Source organism: Corvus kubaryi, unplaced genomic scaffold, assembly GCF_017639235.1.
Source record: "Corvus kubaryi isolate FWS band 111438036 unplaced genomic scaffold, C.kubaryi_AGA036_p1.0 37387, whole genome shotgun sequence".
NCBI classification, from domain to species: Eukaryota; Metazoa; Chordata; class Aves; order Passeriformes; family Corvidae; genus Corvus; species Corvus kubaryi.
The window spans coordinates 15,486,607-15,509,194 of NW_024581129.1; the positions used below are offsets into that span (position 1 = coordinate 15,486,607).

General features: G+C 47.4%; 2 protein-coding genes across 6 annotated transcripts in view; one reads left to right on the forward strand and one right to left on the reverse strand.

Annotated features, from left to right (window-relative positions):
• Positions 1-645: 645 nt before the first annotated feature.
• Positions 646-19,978, forward strand: TELO2 (telomere maintenance 2). 2 transcript variants are annotated; one of them, XM_042037441.1, is made up of 19 exons: positions 646-1,025; positions 1,591-1,659; positions 2,790-2,937; positions 3,309-3,411; positions 4,178-4,246; positions 5,118-5,259; positions 6,493-6,629; positions 7,349-7,437; positions 8,678-8,788; positions 9,432-9,517; positions 9,764-9,861; positions 10,778-10,894; positions 11,838-11,909; positions 12,438-12,608; positions 13,316-13,407; positions 14,214-14,313; positions 14,826-14,890; positions 15,497-15,612; positions 18,448-19,978. In XM_042037441.1, the coding sequence occupies exons 3-19, from the start codon at positions 2,897-2,899 to the stop codon at positions 18,549-18,551; spliced, it is 1,713 nt and encodes a 570-aa protein (XP_041893375.1). In that variant the 5' UTR covers positions 646-1,025; positions 1,591-1,659; positions 2,790-2,896; the 3' UTR covers positions 18,552-19,978. The 2 variants fall into 2 exon arrangements, with proteins under 2 accessions (XP_041893375.1, XP_041893376.1); XM_042037442.1 differs by lacking the exons at positions 646-1,025; positions 4,178-4,246; positions 5,118-5,259 and having other exon boundaries at positions 1,597-1,659.
• IFT140 (intraflagellar transport 140) overlaps positions 19,917-22,588 on the reverse strand; it is a 101,880-nt gene continuing 99,208 nt past the window's right edge. For all 4 annotated transcript variants that reach the window (XM_042037440.1, XM_042037439.1, XM_042037437.1 and 1 more), the window contains 4 exons: positions 22,262-22,474; positions 22,016-22,182; positions 20,910-21,051; positions 19,917-20,390 (listed from right to left, as the gene is read on the reverse strand). In XM_042037440.1, coding sequence (XP_041893374.1) covers positions 20,190-20,390; positions 20,910-21,051; positions 22,016-22,182; positions 22,262-22,474 — 723 coding nt within the window. In that variant the 3' untranslated portion in view covers positions 19,917-20,189. The remainder of the gene's footprint in view (positions 20,391-20,909; positions 21,052-22,015; positions 22,183-22,261; positions 22,475-22,588) is intronic.

Genomic DNA, 22,588 nt, shown 5'->3' on the forward strand with positions numbered 1-22,588 from the left:
GCCCTGCCGTGCCGTGCCTCTGGGGCCGGGGCTGGAGCCCGTCCTGCGGGAGGCCGTGGCGGCTCTGGGCCGGGCAGGGGCCGGGGAGGGGCCGGCGGCGGCGCTGGGCGCGGTGCGCGCCGCTCTGGCGGCGGCGGGCGGCCCAGCCGCCCTCGGGGAGCGGGAGCGGGCACTGTTCGGTGCCTTCCTGCGCAGCCTGGCCCGGGCGCCTGGCGCGGCGCGGCCCGAGGGCGTGTGGCAGCGCTGCTTCCTGGAAGGCCCGCCCGGCCTTGTCCTCTGCGTCTTGCTGGAGGCCCTCGGCTCCCCGGGGTCAGTGTGGCTCCCCGGGGCAGGCAGGCGGGCGGGGCCCGCAGCGCTGACGGGCTGGGGTTCCCCGGGGCCGGTCTCGGCTCGCAGCAGGGATGTCCGGGGGTGCCTTTCAGCGGGGCTGAAGTGCGCGGGGAGCGGAGATGTGGGTGAGCGCGGGCAGCCCCGGCGCTGCCCTGAGCGCCTTCAGACCCCGCACGATGCTGTGCGTCCCGCAGTCAGAGCTCTTTCAGTCGTGGTTGTTGAAGGTCCTGAATGCTTGGAGCCGAGGAAACTGCAGATACAGAGAGATTAAAATCGCTTTAATTTGATTTTTGTTTAAAATCCCGTGTAACAGAGCAGCGGCGTTTCAGTGGTGATACCACAACAGAAAAGCTATAGCACGCACATCTTATTTTTACCATTTAAAAGAGACAGGAACTTACAGTTATTTTCTTCCAGCCCTGGCCTTGACCCGAGGGAGGTCGTTGGGGTCCTGGAGCAGTTCCTGCAGGAGGGCCGGGTGTCAGCATTACTGTGGGAGGTCTGTCAGCAGCAAGCACAGGCGGCCTGCCCAGAGCTGCAGGATGCCCTGCTCAACAAGATTGTGTGCTTGCCTGAGCATGTGAGCAATAAACTCCAGGGGAAAAACCCACCAGTGTTCTTCCCACAGACCTACTTCCCTCTCCTGGGTGGTGCAGTTCTCCAGGTGCTGCAGAAGATCTCCAGCTCTCTGCGGGGTAAGGCTGCAAGATGACTGGACTGTAGGGTTGCCGTTTCAGAAGAAATGTTTTGTGCGTGGACCCCATAGCTGCTGCTTGAAATACAGATGATGAGTGTTGCAGAGCCTTATGTTCCTCCTTCAGGCTATCCTAAAAGCATAAAGTCCCAGGAATGAGGAAAATAGCTGAGGCCTTTTAGAAACTACTGAAAGCAGCAATCCTCCAAGCAATTAAACAGCATCATCTGTTGCTAAAACTTAGTTGTGGTCACTTGATGTGTGCTGAAGGAATCGTTTGGGAGATTTGAGTGGTACTTAATGAACCAGTGTCATTGATAACTTTCCATCAGGTTAAAGTGGGACTGAGCTGCTTTAGCCTTTTGCCTGTCACTGTAAATAACACTGAATGCTGGCTTGTGCCTGAAGGCAGGTAGTGGAGGGAGGAGGAGATGATGCTTGAAAAGAAAAAGTTAATCTGTGTTTTTGGGATACAGCGCTTGTGGAAGTCTCTGCACCTGCTCCTGAAGGCTGGTTGGAGGATGCTGGTGACACGCTTGTTAAAGCTCATGTCTGTTTTATCCCAGGTGGCTTGGACTGCTCCATCTCTTTTGTTTCTCATGTCCTGGGGAAGGTGTGTGTTCATGGAAGGCAAAGTGAGTGTTTTACTGTGCTCTTTCGGGGACAGGGAACGTGTTTTAGTGTATTAGCATGGGAGGATGACCGTGATGATGATCAACAGGAGTGGGAGACCAGTGAGTTAATTTGGAGCTGTTCTGAGTGGGGCTGCACAGGCTGCCCTCTGCTCTCTGAGGCTGCTTAGCTGCATCTGGTAGATGTTGGTGCTTTTCTGCCAGTTCACATGAATGGGACCTGTTCTTTCAAAAACTGATGGAGAGAACATCCTCATCAGGGTGAGAATCAGGATTCTCATTCTGCCATTTGGGGCATGACTATTAAATGCTCTTTTAGTGCTTTTCATGTCTGAAAGTGTTGTAAATACCAGTGTAAGTCCCTGCCCGCATGCAGTAGCCCTCTTGTGGGAGCAGCCGTGAATGCAGTAATTAACAGGGGTGGGGAAGAAGAAGAAGAAAGATTTTCTGGCTCTTTTCTGTGATGAGGAATGCTGGCCAGTTCCTTAGGCTGCTTAGGGTGGTTATTACCAGTCAGTTCTCCAGTTCTTGTTTGAGCATGAGCAAAGAGGAGCAGTAGAGCTGGGGAAGGGTCTGAAGCACAAGTCTGATGAGCAGTAGCTGGGGGGACTCAGCCTGGAGAAAAGGAGGCTCAGGGGGGACCTTCTCACTCCACAGCTCCCTGAGAGGAGGGGGCAGCCAGGTGGGGATCAGGCTCTGCTCCCAGGGAACAGGGACAGGACAAGAGGAAATGTCTTCAAACTGTGCCAGGGGAGGTTTAGATTGGATATGGAGGTAAACTTCTTCATGGAAAGGGTGGTCAGGCATTGGACTGGGCTGCCCAGGGTGGGGGTGGAGTCACTAAATCCCTGGAGGGATTTAAAAGCCATGTGGATGTGGCACTTGGGAACATGGTTTAGTGTTGGCCTTGGCAGTGGTGAGTCATAGTTGGACTCGATGGTCTTAGAGAGTTTCTCCAACCTAAATGATTCCATGATTCTATTCTGATTTCTACTGCAGGAGCAATTTAGAATTGCAAACTGTATGTTGTATTTTTCATGTTGTGAAGATCTTGAAATTCTCAGGTCAGTCTCAGATGCCATTGCACCAGTCCTGCCCATCTGGGGTATTTACTGTTTTCTCTTCTGCTTCAGAGGAAATTCTGGGAGTTTTGGTGCCCCACCTGACAGACCTCACCAAGTCAGACTGCATCTGGCAGAGGATATGCTGGCGGTTGGTGGAATGTGTGCCAGACCGCTGGATGGAAGCAGTGGTCCTTGGTTTTGTGCAGGGAGCACCCGGGTAAGAACTCTGCTTTCTCCCTGATCCACAGCAAAGGCAGGAATTGTCACAAATACTTGCAGAATCAGTCTGTGAAAGGTGCTGTGTTTGTATAGGTGGTTTTTTACACTGCCATTTCCTAAAAGACTCAAGGGATAAAGTAGTTGATTGTTGCCTCTCAGGGAGAATGTACACCATTTCTTAAGTATCTACATCATGGCACACAGTGGAAAAACAAGTGAAAACATTCTTTGCCCTTAGTGGCTCATTGTCTGAGTTTAGAGGTATTCTAGAGACTTGGTTGCAAATAGCTGCTCTCAGATTTTCCTATGATTAGGAGTAGCATGACAGCAATAACATGGATTCCTGATGTTTTGTTGTTGTCTTGTTAGGGCAGATGTCTTGTCCAGATTGCTGGGGAACCTGGTTGTGAAGAACAAGAAGGCTCAGTTTGTGATGACACAGAAGATGCTGCTCTTGCAGTATGGCCACACGGTGAGGATTCTGTGGGGAGCAGCAGTGTAGCAGTGCCGCGTTTTCCCCACTGCCAGTGTGGTTTTTAGCTGAGCTCTTACTCTTCCCAAGAAAGGTTTAACTCTTCATTCCAAAATGAGCCCTGTCTCCCCAGCTTTGTGCAGCTGTTCACCGACAGCAGAGTGTAACAGAGGAGGAGTGGTGAACAGTAGCTTTGAAATAATGGAATTCACGTGCTCTCTCAGGGTTAATGGGGAATAGCAGAACTACTGTACTCCTCTGGAACCAAGTGGTTATTTGCACAGAGCTTCAGAATTCTGGGGAGCTGAAGGCACTCTGTTATCTTAGAATCTGAAAGAGGAGACTGAAACAGTCATGACCCACCCTCAGGGATAAGAATTAGATCAAAGACTTGAGACAAGGACTGTTGGGTTTTTTCATGTGCACCTAAGTTTGTCACAAGGTCTTAGGAACTGTTCTGTGGCTTGTGATGCTGTTGTGAGAGATGTTCTTTAGACTTCCTGAGTTCTATGTTTGCCTGGGACTGTGCTGGTTTTGTTGGTAAAAATACTGTACTGTATTTCTGTCATGGTTTTCCATGTATTTTATCAGCAACTGCATATGTGTGTTTGCTTGGTTTTTAAAATTTGCTTACTTTTGTGTCTCTGAATGCTGTCAGACAGTCCCTCAGAATGAAGTTTACTGTAGTAAATAAAAACAGACACTTGTCATGGCTGGATGACAGCTTTATGTGCAGTTGAAGCAGGAGTTGTGGTTTTCCTTGCAGACGGCCGTACTGCAGAACCTCCTTGGCTACCTGTCCCTGGACAGCCTCCGGCGCCCCGTGTTGCTCAGAGTAAGGCTCACTGAGTCACTGATGAGGTGGCTGATGGAGAACATTCTGTGTGTCTGGGGGTGCACAATTTTGGTGTTTCTCTCAGACTTTCTGGTTGCTGTTCATGAGAGTGAGGGAAGCTGAGCCGTATCACAAGCGAGCTGTGATAAATGAATCAAAGCTTTCTGCACTGCTGGCATTAATTTTTCATATTTAATTGGTAAATTGTCTTCCAAGTAGCAAAACTAGCGAGGCTTGGATTCTGACAGATGTCCCATGTCCTCTATCCTTCTCAGCTTCCTCTATCACCCTGTTTGTGTGGCTGGGCACATGGCAACAAAAAGTTGGTGGAGAGTTGTCTGTTTACCAAATGGTTGATGTTTCAGAATCTCTCTCATGTCCATTTTCCTCAGAGAGGATGGCAGATATTTTGCTTCTCTGAGTCAGCAGTGTGATGAAACTTCTATGAAATCTGTGTATCTGGAAATCCCTACCATTTTGTCAAATTATTATTTTTTCCACTGTTAACATGTTCTAAAATTATCTGGAAGTAATGACAGTTATCTAAAATTGGACTAAACACAGATAAAACCATATAGTATTATACTGGTTTTTGATAATAATACATATTGCTTTGCATATAATATTTATTAATGAGAAATAAACATCACTTCTAAATTTAAATCAAATTTAAATCAAATTTAAATCAATTTAAACAATATCTTAAAGGAAGGTGCCGTTCTTGGGTGGTCAAGCACAGTACGTTTTGGGCCCTGAAATACAACATTTGTATTTTTTTACTCTCTTTGTAGGGAGAGTAAAAATGTGCTTCAAAAAATTACCTCTGTATAGAAAAGATCCATTTCAGGCCAACCTGAGTTCTCTAATTCAGGTGCTGCAGGAGCTGTTGGAGACCTGGAGCAGCAGCAGTGCCGTGAAACACTCCCCAGCTGAGCAGCAGCTGTACATTAGCAAGGCCATCCTCATCTGCCTCTCCCACCTGAAGGGGCATGAAATTGAGAGCTGCAGACAAGGTGAGGCTATGTGAGAAGCAGGGCTTAGATTTGTTTAGCAGAGAGTCTTACTATGAGTAGAAAAAGATCTTGTTTTGATCTGCAGATAAGCAGAATTGTCCCGTTTTCACTTTGGCAAATGGGGTAACCTGCTGGAATCATCTTTAGCATTGATATGATACAGTTCCAAGTGCATAACTTTAGGTTATGGAATTGAGGAAGGCCTAAGTTTGCCCTCTTACCTGAGCAGTGGTTTAAAACCCCCAAAGTTTTGTCACAGGAAAACAAGGACTGACTCTGGGACTTTGTGATTTATAGGCTTAACCTTGGAGCATGGGAGCAGCTCCAGAGAGGCAGGGAAGGTATCTGAGGATAAAAAGCTGTTAGCTTGGTGTCTGACTGTCCACAGGCATTCCTCAGTGTGAGGTGAGCAGGTTAGTCACTGGCGTGGGCCTCCAGTTCTGTGCTCACACAGTGCACAGTACACTGGGGTCCTGGCCTAAAATCTCTGTTTCTGTTGCAATAAAAAAAAAATCTGTGCAATGTCTAGAATTACTCCTGTGTGTGTGTGTGACTTATGGGGGATATGAAGGTTCACTTCAAGACTTGCTCATCTGTTTCATTCTAGAATTAATTGTTCTTTAAGTGAATAAGTGACCTGATACATACTACCAGTTCTGTAGTTTTATAGTCAGTTTTTTGTCTGACAGCTGTTGAAAAGATGAGTTTTCTGAGATGAAGGAAGTCAGTCAAACCAGCAGTAAGCCTGCCTGGTGAAGCTGGCAGCCATTATTCCCCAAGGGCTGAGAAGTACTTGTGTTGTCTGCCTGTTTGAACTTATCCAAAGTTAGGCAAATATCTGTCTCTATGTGATTGTTGTACTGGTCAGAACTTGTCCTCGAAACATGACTTTTTTATTTTAGTGACTCTGAAGCGCTCTGAAACCAAACTGAAGATTGACTTGATTTACCATCCTTTTTTGTTTCAGGGAAAACAAAAATATTGCAAGTTTAGAATAGATTGTAATGTTTTGTTGACTTGGTACCCCAGGAAGGGTGTGGGTTTGCTGTGCTGGTGCTGAAGGACAGCACTGCCACTGCAGAGAGGGAAGCCACAGTTCAGAGACCCTTTCTATCCATTATTGGGTGGTGAGTGGGTAAAGCTGCCCTCAGGGAAGCACACAAAGATGGGTGTTTGTTTCTGCCACTGTTTCAGAATTTCAAACATGCACTGTTTGTTGGTTGTTTGTTTCAGAGCTTCTCACAAGCATGATGGAGGGTGTGAAATGCCACTTGGACAGCAGTCTGCCACAGCTACGGCGTCTGGGCATGGTGGTGGCAGAGAGCATCAGCTTGAAAATAAACACTGACGGGCCTGTCCTGAAGTTTGAGGTGAAGGTTTCAATGAAATTTATGACTGGTGTGCTGGGCTTAGAGGAAGTAAAAGCTTTAAACCAGATGAACCAGGGCATTATAGCACTTTTTAATCTGGAAATAAGGAGAGGCAGCCATACCTTCAAAAAGAGAGAATCTGTTTACAAAAACCAATTGTATAGGAAATGGCCAGGTGGCTGAGAGTTACCTCAGGAATGCAATCTGCTGGCAGAGGTCGGGATAAACTTGGTAATAAAAGTTTATCTTATTGCATGAGGGAATCAGAATCTGATTCGGGGGAGTTGAGGGGGAGCTTCAAACCTAAACCAGTGGTGAGCATTCAGTCCCTGACATGGTGGGAAGACCTGTTCTGAGCTGGGATTTTCAAGACTGACATGGAGATATTTGCTGTGCTCTTTCCAGTAGAATTTGTGTGATTTATCTGATTAAATCACATGAATTCTTTAAAAACCTGCCACATCCCTCCTGTCACATTGCCATTTATTAAATGTTTGAAAGATGGAAATGACATTCAGACAAGGTGTCATCAGGTACTACTCTCAAATATAAGGACATATGCAGCCACCTGCTGCTGTCAGCACAGGGATTGAAAAAGACAGGATGGGTGAGGGTTCATCTGCTCATGATTTAGTCCATGTGCAGTACAAGGGTGAAATGTTGAATGCTGGGCATATTTGCAGTAATAGAGTGCAGCAACACTTATTCTGAATGTCTAGTATGAAGAAGATGATGAAACAAGAGAATTGAAGTCCCTTCTGGTGCAGACTCCACCATTCTGTGTTGTCCCCAGCTTTCCAGAAGATGAGTAAGTTATTACTACTATTCATGCCATCTTTTTGCACTTCTCCCTGCCTTTTTCCCATTACACACAAGAACTATGTACAGTATTCGAGATGGTTTATGTATTGTTAAGCATCATAATGCACCACCTTCTTACAGTGTGATTTAATTACATTCATAATTCGATTGGTAGTGTGTATTAAAATTGCCTGTTGATAGCTGCATGTGTTGCAATTGGGCTGCAGGGGTCTTGTGTGCCCTTGGGTAGAATCAAATGGGCATTTCTGTTTGCTTCTTGGAAATCTGGTATTTGTGCTGTATGCCCCTAGCCCATTCACCCGTGACAAAAATCTACTGCATCTGTCACTCTAAAGACTGGCTCTTCAGTGCTCTTAACTTCCAGAGCATCTGCTGAGGCTCTTTGAAGCACTGTTTGATCAGCAGAGGAATGAAGTACTTTATGTTACTAGCAGATGAAGCTGTCCAGCACTCCAGGGAAGTACAAAAGATTTATTGCTCCCATTTTAGGGGCATGATCAGCATAGACAGGTGTTACAGACAGCTTTTGAGAAGCAGAGAGATGAAAAGACAATGCCAAAGTCCACAGAACTAGATAGACACAGAAGAAATATTCACAATTATTGTATTCATCCTATTAGCAATGGTTAAGAATGTTTTTTTTCCCGTTTTGTAGAATCATGGAATGATTTGAGTTGGAAGGGACCTTAAAGCCCATTCCATTTCACCCCCTGCCATGGGCAGGGACACCTTCTATTAAGACCAGGTTGTTCCAAGCCCTGTCCAACCTGGCCTTGAACTTCCAGGGATGGGACAGCCAGATTTTCTATGGGCAACCTGTGCCAGGGCCTCACCAGCATCACAGGGAAGAATTTCTTCCTAATATCCAGTCTAAACCTACTCTCAGTTCAGTTTCGTTCACAGTTTCAAATCTGGTGCAAGTCAATGTGATCTGGTTATTGGAATCTTTTCTTAGCAGTCCCAGGTATTGTGCAGGGGAACACAGCAAATTAGCCAGTTTAATTTTTTTTATCCATTGCTCTTCTGTTAGAAGATTCTGCTTCTTTTCTCCCCTTACTCCATTCTCCTTCCCAGTACTTTGTGTCAGCCAAGCTGGGTGTGAAACTACAGCAGGAATAATTACGTGCTTTTCTGTTTAGGCAGCAAGGGTTGGTAGGGTGGGTTGTTTCTTCCTTGTGAGTAAGGACTATTACTGTATTCATTTTAAAACTTCTTGTTCCTCACAGCAGGAGTGAGAAAGCAGGTGCTGCACTGCCGTTGGTACCAGAGAGTAATGAGAAACCCCATACAGCAGCCCCTGTGATGCCAGATGAGGAGTTGGATGCTGAGCTTGACAGGTACAGGGCAAGAAGCGGGGACGAAATGGAAAATAAATGGCAGATGTGGGGAAAAAGGATCTGTCAGTACCTGCATTTCTTGGCAACTGTTGTGATTTCTGACCTTGTTCAGCTGAGTGGTTTGCAGCAGAGCAGGGCTTTGCATAGGAAATTGCACTAGTCAATAAATTAGGCAAGGCCTGCATTGTGTGCAACCACTGTATTTGTTCCATTTGATGTAGATATATATTTCCTGGAAATTGTGGATGTATTTACCCATTTTAATAGTGAACCTGCTTCATTCTGTCACTATATAAAGAAATATATCTATATATGTGCTAATATATATGCATATATTATGTGTATATGTGTATGTATATGTATATCAATCTATAATGAAATCTCGAGAGTCAGTTTCTAGTCTCTTGGTCAGCTAACTCCTTCCTGTACTCGACCAGGAGATCCAGTTCCAGATCTGGTCACAGAGCTGCTCTTTCCCCTAGAACTCCCAAGGATCCCTCTCAGGCCAAGTGCTGCTGAGTGATACAGGAGTGATGGGGTTGTGACAGCGTATGCACTGGTTCTTTCTCTTTGTGTGGCTATCTGGGGAAAGCAAGAACATCTGCACCCCATAAACTAACCCCTGCCTTTATTTCTTTTACAGTGATGATGACCTCACCCCTTATGACATGTCTGAGGATAAAGAGCTAAAAATTAAGGCTCCTGTGTATATCCGAGACTGTATTGAAGGTAGGAGATTTTGGGCTGAGTCTTTATCTGTTTCTTACTGAGCTTGGGAGAGTGAACTCTGTGTAGGTTTATTTTTTCTGAGCTAATTTGAAGAAGCTGTAGAATTTTTGAGTAATTTCACTTTAGTTCCTAATGCTGGTCATGCTGAGTGTCTGTACTAAGACAAATGATTGGCAGAAGGAAGTTTGGGCATTTATTCAAGCAAAGCCATTCTGCTAATAAGTTTTGTTTGTCTTTTGATTTCAGTTCTGACTGGATCAAGATCTGAGGATGTGGACAAATGGGAAGCTACAGTCAAGGCTCTTGAGAGCTTGGTTCGGAAGAATCCAGCAGCAACAAGAGAGGTGAAGTAGTGTGATCTAGGTTACCAGTGGGCTGTAGGAGCAGAGGGCCTATCCCTTTGCTGTTGTGAGGAGACTGAACGTGCCAGTGGAGCAGAAGGCCAGGCTAATGTGTAGCTGGGGTAAAGGTGTGCATTCACAAGCTTTCAACTTGGAAGTAGAAGGAAATAGTTGGCTTGAAAGTGAGGCTATAGAGCACAGTGGAACAGAGAAGCAGCAAAGGCGCTGGCAGCACTCTGCTGTCTTGCAGCTCCAGTGCTCAAAATGAAGCATCCTACCAGTGCTTGCCAGTGTGAGGAAGCTCCATGCTTTGTGCTGGGCAGGAAAAACACTAGAAATGCAGATTACAGAGCAGCCATTTTGAATTTTGAATTGAAATTCAATTTAATTGTTATTGCCCAATGCAAAGGGAGGCAAAATCAAATGAACTTTCCCTGTTTGCTTGTACAAGTATAATGTCTTGTGGAGGGAGTAGTTGGATTGTACTGGTCAAGATGAGAAGCTCAGGGGAGAGGAACCTGGGACACAGTCAGTGTGTGAAGAGTGCTGGCCACTACCTGCTAGTGAACACTTGAAAGTGTCAGAGACACCAGCTGAGGAGAAGGGCTGTGCTACTGTACCCTTTAACCCATCAGTTACAGTGACAATTCATTCTATGTCATGATGCTACCACTTCTCCAAAAAGCCCAAGTGAATGTGGACAGAGAATTGGCAGATGGAGGATCTGTTCAGGGTTTTGAGAAATATGTCTGATGGCATTTGGCTTAGTGTGTTTTCTCTCCCTGCTAAGGAATGGACATGTTGCCTATAGAGAATGCCTCCTTGTCTTTGGTTAAACATTAGAAGTGGTGTGTAAATCCTACAAGGAAAAAACCAAACACCATCAGGGATTTGATTCCTTTCTTCCTGTTTTGAGCAGGTTAGTGTGGAGCTGGCAAAAATATTATTGCATCTGGAGGAGAAGACCTGCATTGAAGGCTTTGTAGAGCTCCGTCAAAGAGCTCAAGTAGCTGTTTTAACCACAGACCCAATACCTGTGAGTCCCTCTTACTACTTTCCTTTTTCCAATTGAGGCACAGGCAAAAACTTAAGCAGCTAAAGTCTCTTTCTCATTTGATAGAGGGAGCTGTCAGTGTGGTAGAACAGGTAGTCCAGGTCTTACAACATTTATGCCCCTGAAGAATCTGCAAGGAATGACTGAACCAATAGGAAAAAGAAAACCTTGTCAGACTGGAGGAACTGTTTGGAGGCTGTTGGTTTGAGTGTACCTGATAAGGCAGATCAGATAGGGACTTGTTGTACTGAAGGGTTTCACATAGAGGGAAACTGAGGCACAGAGGGCTTCTACAGAGAAAGGCCTGACTGGTGACTGTAATCAGGGAATCACAGACTGGTTTGGGTGGGAAAGGATGTTCAAAGCCCATCTCATTCCAACCCCCTGCCATGGGCAGGGACACCTCCCACTATCCCAGGCTGCTCCAAACCCCATCCAACCTGGCCTTGGACACTTCCAGAGCTGGGCCAGCCATGGCTTCTCTGGGAAACCTGTGCCAGGGCCTCCCCACCCTCACGGGGAAGAATTTCTTCCTAATGCCCAATCTAGATCTATCACCTGCCAGTTTAACACCTTTATGCTTCATCCTAGCAGGCCCCAGTAAAAAGCCTTCCTCCATCTTTCCTATAATGCTCTTTAAGTACTGAAAGGCCATAGTGAGGTCTCCTAGCTGCTGTGCCAGTTGTTTGGGTACCTCTGCATAGGAGGGAGAGAAGAATGACGCAGTCTCATCTGTTATTTAGTTCTTTTGGGAGAATTTAGAAGTGGAAGTGTCAGAATTTCCCCAGTTTACCCTACATGTTTCTTCCCTTCTCCTGGAGGCTTGCTGTTACCTAACAGGTAGCAGAACCTGTGAAATTAAATGCTTTTAGAGCTAATGGAAAGGCTGTTTCCTGCCTGGGTCTGTGTTCATTTTTCTGTACAGGTTGCAAAGTACTTGACCTCCCAGTTCTACTCCCTGAACTACAGTCTCCGTCAGCGCATGGACATCCTTGATGTGAGTGCTCTCCCTTCCCACTTTCCTTCTGTCTGTTGCACCAGTGCCAAGGTGTAATGTAACCTTTTATTCCTCAGGGGAGAAGGCAGAGCCATGGGAATCTCTTACATTTCTATTTGTGCCGGCATTCCCCTCTTGTTCCTGACTGCTGCGCTCCATTACACAGGGATCCCTCCCCACAGAATACAGAGCATGTGTTGGGCATTTGCCTGGGAGAAGCCACTGTGTACTTTCACATCATCAGTCTGTTTTGTCTTCCCTTTCTGAAGGACAGCAATCTGTCTGTGACTCTTTCCACACTTGAGTCTGAAGAAGGAGCCACTGCTCTGTTTCAGGGCTAAGTGACCAAGTTCTTGGTCAGTACCTCAGAGCCAGGGGGCTGTTGGAGGTCAGTTTCCTGCTGTTCTTCACTCTAAACCTGTTGTGTCTTTCTGCCTTGTTACTCCTATCAGTTTGGATGCAGGTGACTCTTTTGTTGTTCCCTAGGGATTACCCATTTTTAACTGAACCTCTCTCTGTTTTATCTAGGTATTGGTTTTGGCAGCTCAGGAACTGTCCTGTCCCAAATTCCATGGGAAGACCAAGCATTCTGGTGCTCAAAAGCCTTGTATCCAGCTCCTTCCAGGAAGTGACAGCTCTAAGGACTGGAGAAGAATTGTTGATGAGAGGATCAAAAGCAAGACTCGGAGATTTGATATGGTGAGGCCAGAAACAGACTAATGTCAAATCCACCAAAAATAGGGATACTTGGAGTTGCTGTAAGTTCTCTCTGGAAAGAGAAAAATACCTGTGAAAGTGGGCCCAATCCAAAGGAAAGTCAGGTAAATATATATTTGAAGTTATGGAGTCTGAGTTTTTTGGTGCAGCCTACCAACTCCTGTATTCCTCTCCCAGCTGGGGAGGAAGATAAACCTGAAATTCCTTACCTGGCTTTGAGGGATAATTGCTGTTCTGTGCTTGTTCTGAGCTTGTGTGGCCACTGCAGGGAGCTGTGACTGCACCTCACAGATCCCAGGGCCTCCAGCAGAATAGCTGCTTCTGGGCTACACTGTCTCAGCCTTCCTATTTTCCAGGGAGATAAATTGATGCCAGTTTCCTAGTTTCCAGAATTCCCTTGTGGTTCAGCCTGGAGAGTTTGCTTTCCAAAACTCCTTTATCCCTTGCATGTTCTTGTTCCTTTTATCTAACTGAGCAGTACTGAGCTACATTGTATTGAAATGTTTAGATGTGGAGAAGATCTGAAGTGGGAAGTGAGCAGTCCAGTCAGGAAACTGGTAGCCATAGATGTACAAGCAGCAGTTGACGATGGGCTGGCTGCAAGGAATCTGTAGTCTTGACAGTGTCCAGTGAAGTGGAAGAGCTGAGTGCTGCATCTTGTGCCTAGACTTCATTTTTCTCTTGGACAGGGTCAGTCTCATGTGGAACTGGCTTCTCGCCCAAATGAGTTCAATTCTGTTGCTGGGCACTTCTTTTTCCCATTGATTCAGCACTTTGACAGGTGAGTGTGAGCACCTTAGGATGTGGGATGTGGGCATGGCAATTGCCAGAGTGAACCTTTTTGCTTGTCCTGCTTGCCTCAGAGCAGCAGGAGCTGCGCAGGAGCCCAGTGACACCACACTGACACTTGGATCCTTCACAAAGCTTAGGGAGAGGGGGCTGTGGTCTCTTGGACTTACCCTTTGTAGGGCAGGAGTATGTAGGACCCTGCAGAAGTGAAGAACCATCACAAAGGATAATCTGTCAGCAGGTACACAGGCAGTACCACACCAGTTGTTTTGGCTGAACCTCTACTGTGGGAGGTTCACACAAACCACAGAGCTCAGACTGCAGTGTTGAACAGAAGTTAACTCTGTCTCAGGTTGGGCCTATCACCTGCACTGGTCTTTGAGGCCACAGTATAGGACACAGGACACAGTTTATTGTCAGTCCCTTAAGTCTTTGCTAACCTAAGGAAGGCTGAATAATCAATTCCATCATAATCAAGATTATTGTAATACCAGTTGTAATGGTATGGCAGTGGGGGCAGCTTTTGCCTGTAGGTATTTCCAAGTAAAGCCTGTTGGTAGAATGTGTGATACCTGCTGTAAGAGTAGAGGGTGTTGCTCTGGGAGATATTGGTTTGTGAGAAAAGATGAGAGCAAACAGCTCTGGTCTGTGCTAACCTGGTAGTGCCTGTATAATGACTGTTGTTCTAGGGATTCAGGCTTATGGGGGACAGTTCCCCCTGCATAACCTCCTGACTGTTCCAGAGAGGCACTGATCAGCCTTCTCACTGTTACACAACTCTGTGTCTTGCACTTGCAGGCCTTTAACAACATTTGATCTTCTGGGAGAAGATCACTTAGTCCTTGGAAGACTGGTCCACACTTTAGCAATCCTGATGTACTTGGCCGTCAACACTGTGGTAAGGAAGGGCAGAGAGCAGGGGTGGCTTCCAGCCTGGGAGCCTGAGGTGCCTTCTGGAGCAGCTGTGTGCTTCAGGGCCTGCTGCACTGAGACTGGCAGCAAGCTGGAATTGTGTGGGCTGAGAAGTTGTGAAATGGGCTGGGAAGACCTGGTCAGAAAAGAGACATGGGATTCAAGCTAACCTTGCACTATCTTTTGCCTCTTGTCAACTTCTTGAGGGGGTTGGGCATTTTATTTCACTTTACTGCCAAAGTTTCCTCGTCTGTAAAATAAATTCAATTGTAGCACTGATCTTAACAAAACCTTTGTTCAAGCATTTGGACAACACTCCCAGGCACACGATGGGATTGTTGGGGTGTCCTGTGCAGGGCAGGAGTTGGATTCGTGACCCTTGTGGGTCCCTTCCAGCTCAGGACATGCTGCGATTCAATGAGCAGTATGTCTCGAGGCCCAGCTCTACAGGGCAGCGTGGATGGTGTTCAGTGGTGCTGTAACAATCCTCTTTTGCAGGCAGTGACAGCAATGGGAAAGGCACTGCTGGAGTTTGTTTGGGCTCTGCGGTTCCACACGGACTCGTGAGTTACTGTAGTTGAATACTCTCATTTTTAAAGATCAGCTGTGAGCCAGCCTCCAGTCATGGTTTTCCTTTGTCCAAGACAAGCACCTGGCTCAGAGTGTCAGTGACCTAATGCATTTAACTCTGTGCTCTCCTCCAGCTGTGTGTTCTTGTGACTGAGTTTAATGCCAGCCCAACACATGAACTTGGCTGGTGTCTTCTAGTGGGGCAGTACAGCCATTATCTATAGAATGCTTGATAAATTTCCTGACCACCTGTCCATGTGATAGTTTTGTCTGTGTTTACTCAGGGAGCTCAGAAAACTTTAGATTCGATTCCAGCATTCAGCCTTGGAAAGGAATTAAGACATGTAGCCAAAAGGATGTAAGCATCCAATTTCTGTTTTGCTCTCAGATACGTCCAGGACTCTGAATTGTGCTAGACTTCAGTGCACAGCATGGCAGGGGCTCTGTATGTGGGGCACACTGCAACATCACACCCCTAAGCAGTAGGAATATGGCAAAAGTCATCATACCATTGGAAACTGGAGAGAGCCCCTGAGGTGAGGAAATCAAGGCAAAGCATAAAGCTGCAGGCCCTTAACCAGCTCAGTCCTTCTCCACAGGTACGTGCGCCAGGGCCTTTTGTCCTGTATCTCCTCCCTGCTCCTCAGCGTCCCTACGGAACGGATTCTGGCAGACATGACAGAGGAGCTGTTGGAGACTCAGTCCTGGCTGGGAGGTAGGATGCAGGGGTACATCAGTGCTTTTCTGGTTAGTGGTGCAGTCGTTGTGCGGCATCTCTCTAATTGTGATGGCAGCAGTGATGTCCTGGCGTTGTGCACCAGAGATCTGCGTGATTAGCTGTAGGGATGCAGCACTGGGGTATCTGAGGCATAAGCCAAGAGCTGGGTATGGCACTTCAAACTGTGACTGTCCTCACAGGCCAACCACAAAAATCCCCAAAGACAGTCTGTGCCCCCTTTCTCTGTCTGAGCATCCAGCCACTCACCTCATGAAGCTGCAGGAAGTGTTGTCACGTTGCCTGTTAACACCCAGGCCGTGACTTTGGCCAGCAATAACACACAAGGCTTGTACAGCCCGTTTACACCATGTGCTCATGAGAGGGGTGTTGTTAGAGCTAAAAACAGGAGGAAGAGGAGCATGGCCCAGTCTCTAGCTTCCTATTGCTGATGGAAAGAAAAAGCTACAAAAGACAGCAAATGACTTTGAATGCTGTACCCAGCACACCTTACATCAACACGAGCTGTGTCTGTGGGTTCTGGCAGGCTGGAGCTGCACAGATCAGTGCTCAGGTACTGCAGTGAGCTGGAGGGAAAAGAAGAGCTAATGCTGAAGCCTTCACGGTGTTCCGAGGGTGATTCTTGTGATTCCCTGGTCTGGTTTCCTTCACCATTCTCACTCTCAGTGAGTCGCTTCCCACAGGGAGCAAGCAGGAAGCAACACTGACCCAGCTGGCCTCTGATCCTGGCAGGTTGGGGTGCTCTGTGCCCTTTGAAAGGAAGAGAGCTGGCTTGTGGGGCCGAAGACTTCACTTTTCCCATGACATGATGTGCTCTCAGGAATCTGCTTGTCTCTGCGTTTAACACTGCTGTTACCAAGTGAAGCCTTTCAGGAATGTATTCCCAGCATGAGGGTTTGCGTAATCTGTTTTCAGTGAGTTATTTTGGGGAGGAGGAGGAGGATGACCAAGTTAGTAGCATCTTCTCATGCTTGTAGGTAGTGTAATAGCCCTGTCTTTACATCTAGTGCTTTTGCATGAAAGCTGCACGGTTATTCCTGGTGGGAATGAGAGCAGGGTAAGATAACTGTTGTGGTTATACCAGAGAAAGGAAAAGTGCTGTAGGAGTCATTAAGAAGCCTTAAAGAATTCAGCTCCATGTATGGTCAGATGCAATTTAAGTGCAATTTAAAGGGTTTCTAGAGCTGCTTCCTGAAACACAGCAGCTTCTTGGGCTGTGCCTTTGCTATTTGTTGTAAGGCTGTTGGGAAAACAGCTGCACAGGGAGGCACTGGGCCCTCCCTGCTGCTCCAACAGGTCAAGTCTGGCACTAGAGACCTGCTTCTGCGAATCACAGGTCTGAGCTCATGGGCTTGCTGATGCTTCATGGCTCTTCCAGACAAGATTTGCAAGAGGTGTCCTGCATGGGAGCCTTGACTACTATGTCTTTTAGCCACTTTGGGTTTCAGCTTAAAGCATCTGTGTTTCCCCTGCCATGGCCAAAGCACAGTGAGGAACAGTGGGATAGGAAATGTTATACATGAAGTGCTTAGTAGAAATCCACAAACCTCTTTCAGTTTGTTGTTACATCAGGACCTCTGCAAGCTGCTGTAGTGTGTCCTATGACTGACTTTTGGCTCTTCAACCTTTGGGCTGCAGCCCTGGCACTGTGCTTACTGGATGCTTTGGGACACTTCAGCTATGGAGAGAGGCAAGAATCCACTTTGGACTTGCCCATCATGCTGGACTTGCTGTTGAGCAGCCTGATCCTTCCCAGGGGAGGGAGGGAATACCTAAATGCTTCTAGGAAATGGTCCCTTTGATTCCTCAGCTGCTGCCTTTGAGGGAATTCCCCACCCCTTGCAGGTGCTGTCACGGGTAAGTGCTGTTTATGTCAGGTCCATGCTCATGGAACAGAAACAGCACCAGCAGCACTCTGAGCTTTTGAGCTTGTTCCAATCTGCCTTGTAACCTCCCCTTTTGTCTTCTGCAGAGGGAGTGTGGAAGCACCAGGGTGCAGCTCTCCCTGCATTATAAATAGCCCTACTCCCAGTGACATGAGTCATGTGTTTGGGCTGACAGTGCTGGGCTCCCAGCACACTGCTTGTGCGTACAGGATATCCTCACACAGGCTCCCTGCTCTTCCAGGCTCCCCTGCTCAGACATCCTGCATGCATCCTGGTTGTTACTTTGCAGGCCCATTAAGGGCCCCTGGAATAACAGCTGCTGGGAACAGCCTCACGCTGTCCTTACGTGCTGCCTGAAGTGTGGAGCTCATTTATCAGAAGGCTGGTCTCTCAGAATGGAGAATGTGCTGAACCTTGGGGCCTGTCTCCTTCTTTCCCCATTGGAATGGCATCATGACCCCAAAGGGAGAAGGGAGTGCTGACCATTTTAGATTGCAAGAATGGCAGAGACTTTAGACTTTGGAGAAAGTGGATTTCTAGCTGCAGACTGCATTCACACTTGTAGCTCAGCTGTACAAAGCTTTTGTGTAGCTCAAGGGGAAAAGTACAAATTCTGGCACAGAGCTTATCCCATGGGATCCAAGGTCAGTTTCTACAGTGTTTCAGACCAACTGACTTTGTTTCTCCTACAAGACTGGAGCACTACCCCATGTGGCCGTCAGGGCTTGCCTGAACTCATGCTGCTTTACATGATCAAGTTTGTGCATCGCTGCCTTCCGGACTAATGCAGTTCCTGCAAGTGCTGATGCCCAGCCCAGCTGTAGGTGCAAATGCTGTTGTTTAGTTCTGTGATTGTCAGTAAAACAGTGAGAAGTGTTATGGGCACTTTTTCCCATTCTCCAATTAACAGTGGCTGCTTCTTTTGCAGATGTGATGGAGAAAGACCCTGATGGGGACTGCAGAAGGCTGGCCCTGCAGAACTTGCTGCTAATGGAGAACCTGAAAAAGAAACTTGAAGCTGTCCCTTCCTAGCTGAAGGGTAACAGAAATGACCTTTACCTTGTGCTCCTGCCAGCTGGATGTGTTCGGGCACTGCTGGGGCCTCTTCAGCAGTCACCTGGCTGGAGGAGAGGAAGAAGGGGGAAGGGTGCTGAGCTCTAAGCCAGCGAGCCTGACTTGACATCTGGACTTTGTAGTGGAGGCCAATTGAGTGAGCTCTGGTATCCGGTACAGCGTGTACAGATGCAGGAAGGTAGGCGAGCGCTGCCATCCTCCCGCACCCCCAGCCCCCACCCCAGCTATTTATAACCTTGGCAGGTCTGAGCGCTCGGCTAAAAATACAGGGAAGATCTCACACAGCCTTCTTGTCAGAAAAACAGGAGGGCTGGGGAGGGCCACTTGCCACTATGACCTGCCCCTTATGAAGGCTCCCATGTCCCCGAGCAGCTGGAGTTTGGGGGACTAGGTGTTGGTCTGCTGCTGGAAGGGGTGGCATGGTGCAGGGAATGGCACCGCTGATGGCATGCAAACACTGGATAGCTACACTGAAGTGCTGAAAGTGTGCCAGACTTTAAAGGCCTGAGCTAGAGCTGGGCTGTGATTAGGAAGGAATAAGGCAGGGAATTCTTTTTGTATAATCTTAGTACAGAAGTAAATTTCTACTAAAGAATAAATAATGTTCAGATTTTGACCTTAAAATTTCCCCAACCCTTCTTCCCTGAAAGCAATTTAGAAACTTCATGTTCACCCCAAGTTTTGAAGCAAGTCACAAAATGTGAAAAAGAAAAATCATTCTAAGTGTAAGTGCTGGTTGGTAAGAAACATGAGTGAACTGATAACTACCCCTTGGCAGGGCAGGGTGACAGGCAGAGAGGTGAGCAGAACCGTGGTTGTTAATGTTGAGCTTCACTTCTCTCAGTCCTGCTTGTGCCAGGGAAGAAACTGGCCTCCAAAAATCTGACTAGTACAGAGTGGCTTGATGTAACTGTTGTTTGGAGAGGGATCTTCACAGTATGAAAGCAGCTTCACTCACTCACAGTGACCCAGCTTGAACAGGGGTTGGACCAGGGGGCATCCAGGAGGTATCCAGGGTCCCTTCCAACCCAGGCATTCTGTGACTGAGGTTTACCCCAGATGTCTGTAAGTGGTTGCTCTACCCCACATGACCCTCTGATGTATTTAAACACAGAAGCATTTGTTGGAGAGAGTCAGCCTTCAGCCTGCAGGAGGGGATAGTTTGACTTTTAACCAAGCTCCTACCCAAATGGGATGAAGATTGTTTTCAGAAGGTCTCACTTCTAGGGAATCACAGTCTGCACCTTAGCAGATCAAAGCTGTACATGAACATCTCAGTTATTCAGCTCTTCTCTGTACTGATAAAAAAGCGAAGTTACAATGTGCAGTTCTTACTGGGTTTTTTCTGCCTCAAATTTATTAAAATACTAAAACCAGCTTTCTAACAGCACATACATGTGAATCTCTGTATGCTGTGCTTGAGAGAATGTATTAACTCTAATACTGTTGCTTGTACAGTCAAGCAGGAAAAATAAATTTCTTGGTAATAACCAAAAAGCCGTGTAGCAACAGCATGTGACTGATCTGGGCCCCCTAATGAGGATGGACTAAATGAGCTGCAATAAAGTCAGCTTTGTATTTGGTAAGTGCTCATTGTCAGGGGTCCTCCACTTCATCAGCCACTTCTTCCTCCTCCCTGTTGTCCATGCTGCCGTGGCCAGTGTGCTCTGGGGCCAGGGCTCGGCTCATGGGAATGCCAGCTCCTCGGTGCACGGCCTCCATGGTCTGTGGGGACACATAGTAGCTCAGGTTCGAGGCTGGAATTCTCTTCTGCATCTCTTCCAGGTAGCGATAAGCCTAAAAGAATGCAGAGATCACTGTCAGAGGGGCCTCAGTAAACCATTTCTTGTGCTTTGCACATTAAAAGTGAAGTTCATCAGCACAGCTGGAGGAACTCGCACTTGGCACCCTCGTGTTTCATGAGAGCAGCAGGTCACAGTTCAGGGGGTGTGTGGCACATCTGCCCTGAAGGAGTGATTCACCATTTCCTCAGCTAACTGCCATTTGACAGTTTTCTTCTCTGGCCAGGTGGCAAACACAGCGTGGTGGCATTGCTGAGGCACACACCCAGACAGGTTCTCTTTGAATCTCTAGGAATGCTTAAGAATCTACCACCATTTATGCTCTGTGTCCCGTGAGCTTTCCTTTTCTCCTCCTATAGAATGAAAAATATGGATATAGTTCCTGAGCTGTGCCTCTCCCTGCTGCGCATTTAGGCTCCTACCATGGAATGTCTTCCTGCGTGAGAGCCACGCTCCACCAAGCTGCACAGGTGTATACTATGAGTTCTGTAGGGTGGAAGAAGACTTCACTTACTGTATGGAATTCCTCCACTTGTGCATAATGCTGAACCAAGAATCCCAGGACATCGCCGTGCCGGATGGCATCATCAAAGTCCTGTTCAGCCAGGAGCAGTTCACACTGCCTGACTGCTTCTTCAGTGTCTTCAGGGTAAACTCTAGGAAAGGGCAAAAGGGAAGTGTCACAGCCCAGGGAGAGCATTCACCTTGTCTGGCCAAGGACACACAAGAGTTTTTACTGCATTAGGTTTCATGACAGAAGCCCAAACAAAACCCAGAAACTCGCCTTGTCCTGGGGCTGACTGGCCAGTGTGGGCAGCAGGGGAGGGGGGGATTCTGCCCCTCTGCCCCACTCAGGTGAGACCCCACCTGCAGAGCTCCCTCCAGCCCTGGGATCCCAGCACAGGCAGGACATGGAGCTGCTGGAGAGAGTCCAGAGGAGACCATGAAGATGTTCCAAGGGCTGGAGCCCCTCTGGAGCCAAGTTGGGAGAGCTGAGGGTGTTCACCTGGAGAGAAGGCTCCAGGGAGAGCTCAGAGCCCCTTGCAGGGCCTAAAGGGGCTCCAGGAGAGCTGGAGAGGGACTGGGGACAAGGGATGGAGGGACAGGACACAGGGAATGGCTTCCCAGTGCCAGAGGGCAGGGCTGGATGGGATATTGGGAAGGAATTGTTCCCTGGGAGGGTGGGGAGGCCCTGGCACAGGGTGCCCAGAGAAGCTGTGGCTGCCCCATCCTTGGAAATGTTCAAGGCCTACCTGGACAGGGTTTGGAGTAACCTGGCATAGTGGAAGACGTCCCTGCCCATGGCAGGGGCTGGAACTGGATGAGCTTGAAGGTCCCTTCCCACCCAAACCAGTCTGTGATTCTGTGATTTTATGATGATCACCTTTCTGGCTACACCTCCCTTGGTCTTCTCTTTCAGGTTACCTTTCCATCTTTAATGCAACTTTTTAAATGCACTTTTAAAAATCACATTATGATTTCCCTGCTAGAAAAATGTACCAGCAGCTTTTTTTGCAGCAAGCTGCAAATTATTTATTAAACTTCAGGTGCTGTTACGACTTCTGTCCTGGTATGATATTTCTGTCACTTAGTTTCTGTGCCCTCCATGCTGCAGCTCACCTCTGAGCATGGATGAATCGCTTCATCAGACTCATCCTGCTCTGCAGGTGGCCAAGTTTGCTTTCCTGTTCCACAGGGCTTCTGGCCTTTGCTTTGGAAAGGCACTTGTATGCTTCTGTCAGTGCTCTGTGGGCTTTTTCATAGTTCTGATACTCATCGATTTCTACCTGCAAGAGGAGAAAGGAGATGGTCTTGCTCCAGAGCCAATAAACCAAACACCTCCAGCAGTCATAGAAAGGGCAGTACCTGAGCACATGCATCATAGAAACCTGCTAGGAGGTCAAGGGCTCCTCCTTTGGTGTAGAAGCTGATGATATTCGCAATAATCTTTGCATCCTTACGCCAATCCAGTGACTGCAGGTAGTTGGCTGCCATGATATAAATCTCTTTCTGTCTGGAAACTCCCGCAAAGAAGATAATTTTCTCAGTATCACCAGATTTCAGCAATGCCCTCATAGCCTGGCAAGGGAAGGTGGAGCACAGAGGGAGAGAGGAAAAATATTGTGAATGCAAAAACACCATCGAGATGGCTCAGAAGTTTCATTTGGGTAGTTACTGTAGGAAGTCTGCTTC

What these genes read in the sequence shown, in the direction of transcription:
- TELO2 (XM_042037441.1), top strand. Translation starts at nt 2,897, where the DNA reads ATGGAAGCAGTGGTCCTTGGTTTTGTGCAGGGAGCACCCGG. An exon ending in TTTGTGCAGGGAGCACCCGG is followed by an intron (nt 2,938 to 3,308) that starts GTAAGAACTCTG and finishes TTGTCTTGTTAG; the next exon opens with GGCAGATGTCTTGTCCAGAT. An exon ending in AATTGAGAGCTGCAGACAAG is followed by an intron (nt 5,260 to 6,492) that starts GTGAGGCTATGT and finishes TGTTTGTTTCAG; the next exon opens with AGCTTCTCACAAGCATGATG.